General features: G+C 41.0%; 1 protein-coding gene across 4 annotated transcripts in view; it reads right to left on the bottom strand.

Moving 5' to 3' along the window:
* The window catches only part of DROSHA (drosha ribonuclease III), a 122,760-nt gene that overhangs the window by 39,178 nt on the left and 69,009 nt on the right, over positions 1-14,573 (bottom strand). For all 4 annotated transcript variants that reach the window (XM_010816832.4, XM_015459113.3, XM_005221630.5 and 1 more), the window contains 3 exons: positions 9,512-9,619; positions 8,837-8,975; positions 8,431-8,491 (listed from right to left, as the gene is read on the bottom strand). In XM_010816832.4, the coding sequence (XP_010815134.1) occupies positions 8,431-8,491; positions 8,837-8,975; positions 9,512-9,619 (308 nt within the window). The remainder of the gene's footprint in view (positions 1-8,430; positions 8,492-8,836; positions 8,976-9,511; positions 9,620-14,573) is intronic.

Here is a 14,573-nt window from a genome sequence, read left to right as displayed (position 1 = left end):
CTTGAAGGTAGACCATTATTCAGTGTGTTAAAATACAAGGTCACAATGCTAAACAAGTTTATTCAATAGTAAGTCTGCCATCCATTAAATAATTTGTCCCCTATCCAGCATATGTTTTTTTGTATCCTCACTGTGACTAAACCCTGGCAGTAGGCCACAAATGAAAATGGGGGTTAAATACCACTTTAGTTTAGTATTATATCGGACACTTCCTAACCCAGTGGTTTATCTGGAAAAATGGACAGAGTGAGTTGCTGGTCCTTGCTGTCTACAGGCAAGTCTTTTGTTCCTTCTTCCGTTGTTTATACTTCCTTTAATCACCCCTGTTTAAATACTAGCAAGCTCCAAGATGAGATGTTTACAGAGCAGTAAACATTCCATTTGCTTTTGAGAACTGAATCAACAGAGGCATTATGAAATTTAGATTAACTGTAGCAGTTAGATAGCACATTTGGTCTGTGGAAATCAAAACACTTCATAAAACAGAACAGTCTCCCTGTAATAGTACTACTGTAAGGTGTCATCTACTCCATAGAAAACCATCTTGGGATGGGCCAAGTCCAAGGGTCACTGCTAGAGGGAGGGGACGAATGACATTTTCTTACCTTTGCATTCCAAGCCTCAAGGGGCAACTGGTAGGGCAGAGCTAGAATGGGCCTTGCAGGTCGACGGAAAGTTCCACCCAGCCCAGGAATTCCTTCTGTCCATTATATCTATTTGTGGCTCAGCTGGTCAAGAATCTGCCTGCAGTGCGGGAGTCCTGGGTTCCTGGGTAGGTAAGATCCCCTGGAGAAGGGAAAGGCTACCCACTCCAGTATTCTGGCCTGCAGAATCCCATGGACTGTATAGACCATGGGGTCGCAAAGAGTCGGACACAACAGAGAGTCGAACATGACTGAGCGATTTTCATACTATGGTAATTATTAAAAAAAAATATTATAATAGAGACTACAGGCATACCTCATTTGGGGCTTCTCTGATAGCTCAGTTGGTAAAAAATCCACCTGCAATGCAGGAAATTCCAGTTTGATTCCTGGGTCGGGAAGATCCGCTGGAGAAGGGAAAGGCTACAAAATCCAGTATTCTGGCCTGGAGAATTCCATGGTCTGTACAGTCCACGGGGTTGCAAAGAGTCGGACATGACTGAGTGACTTTCACTATTACATCTAACTGAACACTTGGGGGGAGAAGCCTTACTAGATCTCAGATCCAACTGGACCCATGGATCCCAGATTAAGCATCTACTCATATATAGTCAATGCACTGTTACTGGTTTTAATGATAAATACTAAATGTATAACTGATTGGAGAAGAAAATGGCAACCCACTCCAGTATTCTTGCCTGGAGAATCCCATGGACAGAAATAGGCAGTTATAGTCCAAAGGGCTGCAAGGAGTAGAACACGACTGAAGCAACTTAGCATGATTGAAAGGGTACTCTGCAACTACCATTTCCTTAAATAGGCCTTAATAAACAGTCTAAACGTGTTTCTCCACTGATCCCATAGATCCTCACACATTATGTCCAGCAATGACTCTACCAAGCAAAACAAAACACAACAAAGGAAAGCTGCTTGAGTTTCCTACTTTTCCATTACAGTCTCCTGGCCCCTCATTCCCAAAGGTCCTACTGATAACATGGATCCCCTGAATGAGACCGAATGCCTAATCCTTCAGAGACCTTCGCTGTGGTAACATTTTGCTGTGATTTGTATTACTTAAATATAACTACACACCTGAGATTTATGTGGTTCAACAGTGACACTTCAAAAAATGACAGGTTAACTTGTAACCATAAAAGTTAATTATTCTGTAGTTTTGATAGGCAGGCAGATTTTTATCTATCAATTTTAAGTCTTTGTGTCTTTTGTAAATGCTGCTGCTGCTGCTGCTGCTGCGTCGATTCAGTCGTGTCCAACTCTGTGCGACCCCATAGACGGCAGCCCACCAGGCTCCCCCGTCCCTAGGATTCTCCAGGCAAGAACACTGGAGTGGGGTGCCATTTCCTTCTCCAATGCATGAAAGTAAAAAGTGAAAGTGAAGTCGCTCAGTCGTGTCTGACTCTTAGCGACCCCATGAACTGCAGCCTACCAGGCTCCTCCGTCCATGGGATTTTCCAGGCAACAGTACTTTGTAAATGCTGCTGCTGCTAAGTCACATCAGTCGTGTCCGACTCTATGCGACCCCATAGACAGCAGCCCACCAGGCTCCCGTCCCTGGGATTCTCCAGGCAACAATACTGGAGTGGGTTGCCATTTTCTTCTCCAGTGCATGAAAGTGAAAAGTGAAAGTGAAGTCGCTCAGTTGAGTCCAATTCTTCGAGACCCCATGGACTGTAGCCTACCAGGCTCCTCTGTCCATGGGATTTCCCAGGCAAGAGTACTGGAGTGAGCTGATCCCAAATCAGATTACGAGATTCACCAGCCGTTAAACTTTTGAAGGCTCTGACCATGACCTTTCCTAATGCTCCCATTTCCCTGTTTCTAGTCAACAAGTAAAAAACCTGGAATAAAAGTAATATCATGAATTGCCTTCTTTCCTTTAAGACTTATTTACTGAGCCCCTGCTTTTTGAAAGGCACTAATTAGAAAAGAAAAAGAATTTGAAAGAAAGAAAAGAGAGAGTAGGATCAAAGACCTTCCAAATGCTCACAGTATTAAAAAAAAAAAAAAAAAAAAACAACTATGACACAAAATATTAATAATACCTGGGAGAACTGAAACTTGCACCAGAAAAGAAATGCTGGCAGAATGTGAGCACAGCTACAATGACTGCCAGCCTTCAGGGAAGGGAGAGGGTATGCTCGAGTGCACAGGAAGCAGTTCAGTCTTACTGGTGTGCAGAAGGCCACGGGGAAGACAGCAATGTGCCTGGAAGAGTGGCCTGGGTCACCAGGTGCTGGGATTGTCAGGTGAGGAGGTTCAGACGAATTCAGCAGGTGACATGATATCACAAAAAGCCTTCAAGCAGTTTACAGCTACAAACTAGAATGGAGGCTCTAGAAATAGCAAGATGATGCCTGGAGAGGCCGTCTGGAGGGAGACCCAGCAGAACGCGGCACTAACTGCATGGCAGGATGGGCAGGGGTGGGAGGATTGGCTTTCGGTAGGGCTGGGAAGAACTCCACCCAGCTCCCCAACCTGCCCTGTTCCTCCATCTGCAGCGCCAGACACGGATGCCCAAACAACCTACTAGCCTACTGGCTGTCTTGTTCCTTTCTCAAGTCTAAAGTCCTGAGCAGGCTTGCTTGGGAGGAAATATACCCACTGATGCTTGAAACTGCATAGTGTTCGTTTCAAACATGTACAAATACTTTCAAGGAGCAGACTACCACATCCCACTTTATAACAGCAAACTAAGAAACAAACAGGGAAGAGGGCACGTTGTTTCAAGTGAATTCAATTATTCAAGCACATGGTATATAACTGACCCATAACCCCTGAACCACCACCAGAGCTCTCCTTGGCCCCACAGTAGTCTGGTATGGCTGTTGTGTTTTTGACCCTCACTGAAGCTCATAGCAGAGTCTTCCTTATATTATGCATGTTTATGGAACTCTTACCCCACCCCAGGTGGTCACACCTCCTGGTGAGCGGGGGCTATGTCTTACTTGCCTTTGAAAGAAGTGAAAACGTCAGTTGCACAGTTGTGTCCAACTCTTTGCGACCCCATGGACTGTAGCACGCTAGACTCCTCTGTCCATGGAATTCTCTAGGCAAGAATACTGAAGTGGGTTGCCATTCCCGTTTCTGGGGGAACTTCCTGGCCCAGGGATCAAACCCAGGTCTCCTGCATTGCAGGCAGATTCTTTACCATCTAAGCCATGATCACTAAGGGTATGGTCGTGCTGAGGAGGTTGGTAGGTGGCAGGCAGAGAAGAAGAACGAAGGCTTCCCTGACCAGGAACTGAACCCGGGCCCAGCAGTGATGGCGCCAAATCCTAACCGAAATACCTGTGAACTGCCTCAAACTCAAAAGGCACTGGACAAATGTCTGTTGGATTAAATCTGTCTGTGTTTCTTCAGTACAGCTCCCAGGGCCGTGCACAGGGGGATACTACACAGCCATAGCCAAGCAGCCGCCGGACTGGCTGCCGAGGCAAGGAGGCTCTTTCTGAATAGAAAGCTGGGGTCAATTCTGCATCAGCAAAAAGATCAGACAGAAGGCAGGAGACTCTCAGCACAAGAGCCACAAAGGCCAGAACAGAAGTCAAAGGACAAGAGAGAGTATGTCTATTCTCTATCAGTGGCATCATTTTCAAAATGTAAATTCAGGAAGAACACAGTCTCTCAGCCATCATTCCCTTTGCCAGGGTAAGAAAACATAAACCACGAGGTTTAAACAGTGCTATCAAAAAGACATAATTTATATGCCAACAGCTGTGGGTGGCGTGGATGAGACAAAGATCACTTAAACCTGTGCTTTCATCACTGAAAAAGAATGGGTCGGTGGCATGTGTAGCCCTGCTGAAGGGGGCTGCAGGGGACCCAGGGTTCTACTTATTAAAATACAGAACTGGCCATCTGAAGACTTCACAGTATAGCAGGGTATAGGGAAACCAGGACCACGCTATCCCTGAGGGTGTGATTAAGGCTCCTCTAATTAGACAGTTCTTTTCTGATCTTCGACTCGCATGGAACACAGTAGTGAGACGTGTGATCATCTTCAAACTGGAATTTTAAAGTTTCGGCCTGCCTTTCTTTTTACCTCTTGATTGAAGAGGAAGAGACGGTTTGGTTCATGATAACCTCAAAAGAGAGCACCCTCAAGGCAAGCCTATTTGAAAAGAAAAGGGATACATGAAGAAAAAGGTAGGGGAGGAAGCTGTGCCAGCTCGACTGGGCATGCACCTGGCTGAAGAGGCCATTACCAGCTGCAGCAGTGTGTCACGTCTAACCCTGCTCTCCCCACCTTTCATCCATCTAAGTCTGCTTCCTAAGAGGGACAGGCCTGACTGTTCAACTTTTCAGTGCCCCGGGTTAAAAAGCAAGCCTCTCTCAGTCTCCTGTACTGCCTTTCAAAATAGAACCTGCTGTGCTTCACACACAAAGATAAGCCTCCTGAGAGCAATATTAGAGCCTCAGCAGCCATCAGGCATTTGTTTCCATTCCATTTTCCAGGATGTTAATGAGTTTATTTGGACCCCGCCTACTTCCTTCCCAGATTCTTCAGGGGCTCAAGGCCACACAAAAGTGAAAATATTAATGTATGAAGGTAGCTTTTAAAATCAAGAGGTAAGATAGGGGAAGTTAACACATAAAGCTTTCCAACCCATTATATGAGGCCAGTATTATCCTAATAATGAAATCAGACAAAAACATCAAAGGAAAGGAAAACTACAGGCCCGAAATCCTCGGCACGATACCAGCAGACTAAATTCTACCTAAACACACCGTGTAAGGACTATACACCATGACCAAGTGTAATGTATCCCAGGAAGGCAAGGTTGGTTTAACACCCCCAAATCAATTAATATAACACACAATGTGAATAAAATAAAATTTAAAAAAGCATGGTTATCTTAATAGATGCAGAAAAAGCATTTGACAAAATTCAACACACCCTCACGACAAAAATATTACGCAAAGTAGGAACAGAAGGGAACTTCCTCAATATGATAAAAGGCACCTATGAAAAACCCATACAAAATGGTAAAAGAATGTTTTCCTTTTAAGATTAAGAAGAAGGCAAGGAGCCTCTCTCACTACTTCTACAGGATATTGTACTAGAGACGCTAGCTAGGGCAACCAGGTTAAGAAAATGAGATAAAAGGCATCCAGTCTGAAAAGGATGGATGTGAGAGTTGGCTGGATGGATGTGAAAAGGATGTGAGAAGGATGGATGTGAGACCATAAAGAAAGCTGAGTGCCGAAGAATTGATGCTTTTGAACTGTGGTGCTGGAGAAGACTCTTGAGACTCCCTTGGACTGCAAGGAGATCAAACCAGTCAATTCTAAAGGAAATCAGTCCTGAATATTCATTGGAAGGACTGATGCTGAAGCTACAACACTTTGGCCACCGGATGCGAAGAACTGACTCACTGGAAAAGACTCTGATGCTGGGAAAGATTGAAAGCAGAAGGAGAAGGGGACAACAGAGGATGAGATGGTTGGATAGTGTCACTGGCTCAATGGACATGAGTTTGAACAAGCTTTGGGAGTTAGTGATGGACGGGGAAGCCTGATGTATTGTGGTCCATGGGGTTGCAAAGAGTCGGACATGACTGAGCGACTGAACTGAACTGAACTGAGTCTGAAAAGGAAAAAGTAAAATTATCTCTATTTACAGGTGAAATGATCATCTACATAGAAAATCTTAAAGTGAAGTGAAAGTCGCCCAGTCGTTCTGACTCTTTGTGACCCCACGGACTGTACAGTCCATGGAGTTCTCCAGGCCAAAATACTGGAGTGGGCAGCCTTTCCCTTCTCCAGGGGATTTTCCCAACCCAGCGATCAAACCCGTCTCTTGCATTGCAGACAGATTCTTTACCAACTGAGCTATCAGGGAATCCCAGAAAATCTTAAGGAATCAACTAAAAAACTATTGGAGCTAACAAATGAGCTCAACAAGGTTGCAAGATACAAGATCAAAATAAAAAATCAACTGCATTCCTATATGCTTGCAATGAACAATCTCAAAATAAAAATTATAAAAATAATTTCATTTAGAATAGCACTGTAAAGAATAAAATACTTAAGAATAAATTCAACAAAAGACATACAAAATGTGTACTCTGGAACCTAAAAAACATTACTAAGAAATTAAACACATGTTCAGGGAACAGAAGTATTAAGCAGGAGACTTAATACTAAGATGGTAATCATTCACAAATTCACCCACAGATTCACCACAATCCCTATCAAAATTCCAGCTAGCTTCTTTGCAAAAGTTTAGCTAATTAAAAAATTCATGTGGAAAGGTAATAGGCCTAGAATAGTCAAAACAATCTTAAAAAAAAAAAAGAAAGCTAGAAAAGGGACCTTGCATTTCTAGGCTGCAAAACTTATTACAAAGCTACAGTAATCAAGACAAACTGGTACTGGCTTAAGGTCAGGCATACAGATCAATGGAATGAACTAAGAAGCAAAAATACACCCTCATATATACCATCAATTGATTTTCAACGAGGGTGATTTCAACCAAGGTGATTTAGTGGGGAAAGATTAGCCTTTTCAAGAATGGTGGTGCTAGGATAAGTGGATATCCACAAGCCAAAGAAAGCAGCTAGACCTCTATGTCATACCAGTTCTAACTGAAACAGACCAAAGATCTAAATGTGAGAGAAAAAGCCATAAAGCTCTTAGTAGAAACAGATGTAAATCTCTGTGACTTTAGATTAGGCAATGGTTTCTTAGACATGTCACCAAAAGCAAAAGGAACCAAAGTAACACAATTTATCTATTATTTAGAATTAATCAAAACTTCTGTGCTTCATTAAAACAGTAAAAAGATGATCCACAGAATGAGAAAAATTTTTTTTACAAATCATGTATCTGATAAGGGATTTGTATCTGGAATACATTAAAAAAATGATTGTAACTCAATAACAAAAAGTAACTTGATTAAAAAATAGAAAAAGGATCTAAATAGATATTTCTCCAGCGGAGATATATGAATGGCCCAAAAGCACATGAAGAGATGCTCAACATCATTAGTTACCAGAGAAATACAACAAAACCACAATGAGATAATATTTCATATCCACTAGGAAGCCCAGGTTCAAAAAGACAAATAATAACAAGGGCTGGGAAAGACGCAAAGAAACCAGAACCTTTAAATACTGCTACTAGGAATATAAAATGGTACAGACTCTTTGGAAACAGTCTGGCAGTTCCTTAAGGGAAAGGTGAAACAGAGTTACTATATCATCCAGAAATTCAACTTCAGTTATATACCCAAGAAAAATCAAACATGTCCATACAAAAACCTGCACACAAATATTCATAGCAACATCATGCAAAATAACCAAAAAGGAAAAAGAACAAATGACCATCAATCTGATGACCAGATAAACAAAACGTGGCCTACCTATACCATGGAATATTATTTGGCAATAAAAAGAAATGAAGAACTAATATGTACTACAACATGGATAACCCTTCTAAGCATTACATAAAGTAAAATAAACCAGTCACAAAAGACCACATATTGTATGATACCATTTATACAAAATGTTCAGAATAGGCAAATTCATAAAAATTAAAAGTAGATTCAAAGAAGATTGCTGGTTGCCTAGGGCTGGGCAACCTGAGGGAAATATGGAGTGTGGAGTTTCCTTTGGGCATGACAAAAATGCTCTAAAATTAGACTGTGATCACAGGTACATCATTTTGTGAAGATACCACTGAATTGTATGCACCTTAAATGGATGAATTGTATGGTATGTGAATTCTATCTCTACAAAACTAATATAAAAAAAATCTACTTTACCTTGAGGGAGTTGGGTCATCTTGGCCAAGGCGTGACATAATATTTATTAAGGTGTTAATTCCTATTTTTTAAAAACAATCAAAAGTCAATATTGTTAGAAGCATTCTAGAACCATCATATGACATCCAGAAAGAAAATTATTTATCTCACTTCAATCTGACTTGCATGTGGACAAGTTTGATCAACTTAGTTACTTTAAACACTATTTGATAGGAGAAATTAAGTCTTCTCAAAAATGCATTCACTCTTATTATAATGCTGTGCTCAAAGTAAATGTCATTACATATGAGTCAAGAAGCAGTAAACACTGACAGAATGAAACAGTTACCAGGGAACCATTCCTGGTGGGGATTTAATTTACAACAGGGGGCACAGAACAAAATAGGAGACTGCAATCCAAACGGACCTTTTTTCCGCATGTGCATGTGATGAACTTTTCTATCTCCATATTTGGGCTGCCGAATTCCACAGTTAGACAAAGAATTCCTGGCATGATCAGGATTCATTCCAAAATTTAAGTGATGACTTGGGTGGGTCATGGCCAGCTAAAATTCCAAAGACATAAGTTCAGTTTTAAAAACTCAGCATTAAAAAAATTTAATAAAAACCAAACAAACAAAAAAAAGCATAGAAGCACCATCACAAATGAAACAGGAAAGAGACTTGTTTATCCAATTAAATTTTAAGCCCCAAACTTTCCATATTCTCCAGTGTCAAATTTCCAGAGCTTTGGTCCAAGCCCTCTTCTGCAAACAAACCTAAAAATCCACATCTTTCAGAGAAGAATTAGAATACACAGCACCTGGAAAGAAGAGTCACAAAAGAGGAAAAGATGAAAGAAGAGGTTTGGGTTTGACAGGCAAATCTGGAAGCTTTGGTCTATTTCTTTAGGGACAGTCTAAAAAAAAAAAGTGAGAAAAGGGGTTTGAAAGTGGCAATCAGAGTAGAGTAATGGAGAACACTATGTTTTAGACATCCTCATCCTCTCCAGAATAGAGATTCTCCATATTCCACTTGTAACCTGCAAGATGAATTACTCCTATCTTGTTATTATATAAATGTACAGGAGAGTAACTCTCACCTGTAACAGACAACGATCTTGGAAAGTATATCCTATCAACTTGTCCAGATGCATTAGGCACTGGTGGTAGCGAATATGATGGGTCAGAACTGGCAGCATCATGGCATGCTAGGAAAAAGCACATTTCAATATGTTTAATTCTCTAAAAGTGTATTAAAAACATTTCATTCATTTTGCAGCAAACAAAAAATATTTTTACATCCCAAATCCCATCTGCCAAAGTCTTAAAACACTGTACTGGCAGCATGGCACCCTGGCATACCCTCTGTGAGGGGCAGTGGAGTAAGTTGTTAGAGATACAGTCTCTGGAACCAGAGTGCCTGGGTCCAAATGCTGCTCTGTCACTCACCCATCCTGGGACTTACGGTAAATTACTTAACCTCTCTGTTCCTGTTTCTTCGCCTGTCAACTGAGGACAACTGGTGTAGCTACCTTCAAGGACAATTAAAAGGATCAAATGAGTAAATACAACAGGCTGCTTAGAAGAGGGCATGTGTGGCCCTCACTAAAGTAGGAAGAGCCCTGGTTCATCAGCAGCCAGCAGTGTAGCCTTGAGGAAGCCACAAAAATTTCTGTACCTCCTTGTTTCTTTAATTCTAAGGGAATGGATTAGGACTCACAAATTCTGAAACTTTGTCAGGGTCAAGGCACTTCTGAGATCTAAGGAAAATGAGTCTTTCCCCAGAAAAAGGCCTGTGTGCACAAACACGCAAAAATTTTATGGAATTTTAATGAGTTCACAGATCTCTAAAGCCCATCATTAGCCTCTGGGTAAGAACTTCTCAGCCAGATGATCTCGAAGGGCCATTCCAGGTTTAACACTCAATCTAACATTATGAGGATAACTTTTATAAAAACCATCAATACAGTTAAATCACCTGAGGACACAGAACTTTTATTTCAATCACTTTTCATTTGGCTATAGATTCCTTATTGGGAGACAATTTCATGGAGAGCGTATCTTTTTCCTTTTTTTAATAACGTTTCCCTAGAAATCAAGAGAATGAAGAAGTCATTCTTATTCATCAGAACCTGGAGGATGGGCACAGCCCACAGAATGACTGACATGTGCTTTCTATCATTTTAGTCTTTGAAGTATTTTAAGCTGACATTATTTAAAAATACATGGTAATGGATTTGCTTGAAATTACAGAAATCAGTTCCCTGTATTAACTTATAAAGAAAGATTAGTTCTCCCAAAAAAGGATCTTTAATCAACAGAAAGTCTTTCTTTCCAGTTTAATTCAGTAAATATGTATTGAGCACCTCCACATGCAAGGCTTATAATAGCTGTGGAAAAGAAAAAAGATGGAGACTCTCTTTTCACCCCCGGGGGCTTCCCAGAGATATGCTATTCTGATTCGAATTACTGGCATTTTGTCCACTATGTTTTGATCCATGCTGTATTAAAAAACACAATAATAAGGAAACAAAGTATGTGGCCAAAATATAATACAGTTTCCCAGGCATTTCACCTGCATGGGACTCATGGGTATTGAGGCTAAGCACTCAAGGAGGATGGGTCATGAAGACTACACAGTGTAACTATTTTTCTAAAGTATGAATTCAAACTGGTGAGTTGTTTTCATACCTCCAGCGAGGAAGAATCATTAACTGTTAAGAAAATAACTATCTTCAGAGTATGCTGATTATTAGAAAATAGTCTATCCCTCTGATCTACCCCAGAAAAGAAAATACATTTAATGGCAAAGTTCCCACATCTTCTCTTCACCAAACTAAGTCTTATTACTTTACCCTTTACTCACATGAAACAGCTGTGAGTCCCTTCATCACTTCCTCTAAACTTGCTCCAAATAGAGCCAGGTTCCCTTTCCAAGTAAGTATGGTTCTTGTGAACACCACGGAAAGGTAGGGATGACCAAGGTCCATTTTGGATCCCTGACAGATAAGTCTCGAGGTTCTCTATAAGACTCTGGCTCAGTTTGTTAAATGATCAATCTTTGCAATGTTGAGACCACACACAATCACTAAGCATCTCCCCTCATTGTATTCATTTCTAGAAACTGCTTTCACTTTATTTACTTGTTTTATTTATTTTTATGTGGCTGTGCTGGGTCTCAGCTGTGGCACGTGGGATCTTTGATCTTCAGTGTGACATTCGGCATCGTTTTTCTGGTTGCAGCAGGTAGGATCTAGTTTCCAGACCAGGGATCAAGCCCAGGGCTCCCTGCTGATCCTGCATGCACACACTGTGAAGTTTCTCCATCTCCTCCATCACTTGTCCAGGCTCATTCCCTATTACCATCGACAGCATTGGCAGCAGCAGAACATCATCACATGTTCCATCACCTTGTCCTTGTACTTTAGAACCGTGCTGCTGGCTGAATAATTCACGTTATAAGAATGAGTGACGTCTACCACCTTTTCGCCTCACTCCACTCTCTCAGTTATTTTCACTTTTGTTTCCATCATTATTGCATGGCGCTTCTTAGCAGTACCAGCTACATCGCTGCTGCTTTTATGCTGCTCCCAGATATCCTGGGCTTGAAATAAAGATACTATACCACTGTACTCTATACAGTCCTATAGAGTAAAGTACACAGAAGCACAACTACCCATAGAGGATGCACACACGTGACAATGTACACCAGACACATGAACTAACTTACCTGGCTGAACATTCAAACACCAGTTTGCATCTTTGAAAGTTCACAACTTGCAGGTTTGTATGTAGTGGACTCACTGTAGCCCAAACACAACTCTCTGTCTACTCAGCACTCACCACCACTCTGTTCTTCTTTTCAATTTTCTTCAGGCACTCTGCCTTCTAGTTTTCTCCAGTTTCACATGGGCCTAATACTGGTTATATGTTAAACTGACATAGTTTCTTTGCTCCTTTTTTGACGTCTCTGTGTGTCACATTTATCCATCCTCCATTCTCAGGATTCAGTTTATTGATTTCCATGGACCTCCCGCTTGGTGGCACAGGGCACAGGTACCTACTCTTCTAAGTCACCAAGTCAACTCTGGTGTGCAAAACCCTGTTCTTAAAGTACAGACACCATAGAGAGATGATACTTTTCCTCTTCTGAGTCATAATGCTGAATTTCTCAGCCTCAGTATTAAGTTTTGATTCCTGCTTTTTCTTCTGTATTACCCGGAATTCATTCTAACAAGCGGTTACACTGAGAAAATCTTTCAACAGTTTCTCTCTAAACATGGTTCAAGTCTGCGCTTAGCTGACATGTAATTCCAGGTTACAGGACCTCCTCTACGTTTTCATTCCTCCTAACACTGGTTGGAGCATATCAGGTAGAATTTTCTAATCTCGTAACAACCCTCGGTAACCGCTCTGGTTGGGAAATTATGCTTCCAGAATGAGAAGCTGGGACTCAGGTTGCTCTGCCTTAGTTTCAACACAATAGTTTTATTGCCAGTGGCAGCCAGACAGCATCACAAGGCTTTTGCCAGCAACCCACCAGCAATTATTATTACCCCACCCGGCCCCCACCCCAGGATTTCAGAGATGCACTCAGCCATTTTCTCTTAAAACTAAGTATGAGTTCATTTTTCCACAGGCTTCAGGGTTACTCAGAGTATTCCATGTATACACTTCATTTAACTGCTATTTCTCAGTCAGATTCTTATTCTTCATTACCAAAAATACTAACCACATTTACTTCGTATTACATGCCACCTGAGCAAACCCCGGGAGATGGTGAAGGACAGGAAAGCATGGTGTGCTGCAGTCCACAGGGTCGCAAAAAGAGTCGGACACAACTGAGCAACTGAACAACAACACGTCTCCTGCCATCTTATTTGATGAAAACACATGAAAATGAAAACATGTATTCTGAGATAAGAAACTATAGTTAAGAGGCAATATAACTTGCAAAAAAATAGGACTGGAGGATAGAAGCCTGGGAACAGCAGGAGTCCTCCACGTGGAGGAACCATCATTACACAAGAAGTATTCACCTTTGACGAAGTCCTACTCAGGAACCTTGTCTCCAACCAGTCAAACACAGGAACTGATTGTTTTTGGCTATGCGCATGCTCAGTCACTCAGTCATGTCCAGTTCTTTGAGACCCCATGGACTGCAGCCCACCAGGCTCCTCTGTCCATGGGATTTTCCTATCAACCTCAAAATAGAATGTAAATGTAATATATGCAGAGATAGAGAGACGATAACCTAGTCATCCAGCTGCTTCCAATCCAGCTGGGAAGCCAGAGTCAGGTTCTTGTGACGCAGCTGAAGGACATAAAACTACAGGGTTCATTCAGGACCCCTATTTGTTTTACCAAAAGAAAGGGTAGAAAGAGCTCAATGTTTTTTAAAAAAAATTGTGTTCAGTGGAACTAAACTTATCTAGGAACTGCTCCACAGACAACGGGACACTCCCTCCACACCCACTAATCACCAATCAATCAGTTGGTTTTTTTTTTTTTTTATCTTTTTACAAATTAGGGTTTCACAGGGTTGTGTTTAATAAAAAAAACTTCACAGTTAAATGAAAAACATAAGTTTAAAAACCACTGAACAGAAGAACTCTAAGATCCTTTCCAGTTCTCAAAGTTTCATAATTTCAGGATCTCTTAAACAATCAACTTTGACATCACTGAGATCAGCAGATGGTTGGACATTCCAGTCACTGTTACTACAATGTCTTAAGCAGCTATGTTGGGGTTACAGTGCTATGTTGGTTTTGGAGAAACACTAGCAAGCTGAAAAAATGGGTATTATTACAGCTCCAAGTGGCCCTAAGAAACAATCAATGGAAGTAAGATATCCACTTCTGAAAGCATTTACAGTTAAAAAAAATTGGTCAATGGGTAATATAACTGAAGACTTTTTAGACAGACTGGCATCCACTACAGACGATTATTTTCAAACTACTTAGCAATACTGCATCAATAGCAGTTCATCTCAGCAAAAAAACATTTAGCTTCACATGGTAAATGAATTACATAGCAATTCCTTTAATGATAGGATTAAATTCCACTGTTCAATACAATAATTAAATGCCAGCATTGATTTAAAAAAAAAAAAACTCATTACAATGAAATGAATACCTAAGAGTGTCTGGACTCATTACAACT

Source organism: Bos taurus, chromosome 20 (genome assembly GCF_002263795.3).
Source record: "Bos taurus isolate L1 Dominette 01449 registration number 42190680 breed Hereford chromosome 20, ARS-UCD2.0, whole genome shotgun sequence".
Lineage (NCBI taxonomy): Eukaryota > Metazoa > Chordata > Mammalia > Artiodactyla > Bovidae > Bos > Bos taurus.
The sequence above is the reverse complement of the archived record's forward strand: the minus strand, read 5'-3'. Positions and strand labels throughout refer to the sequence as shown.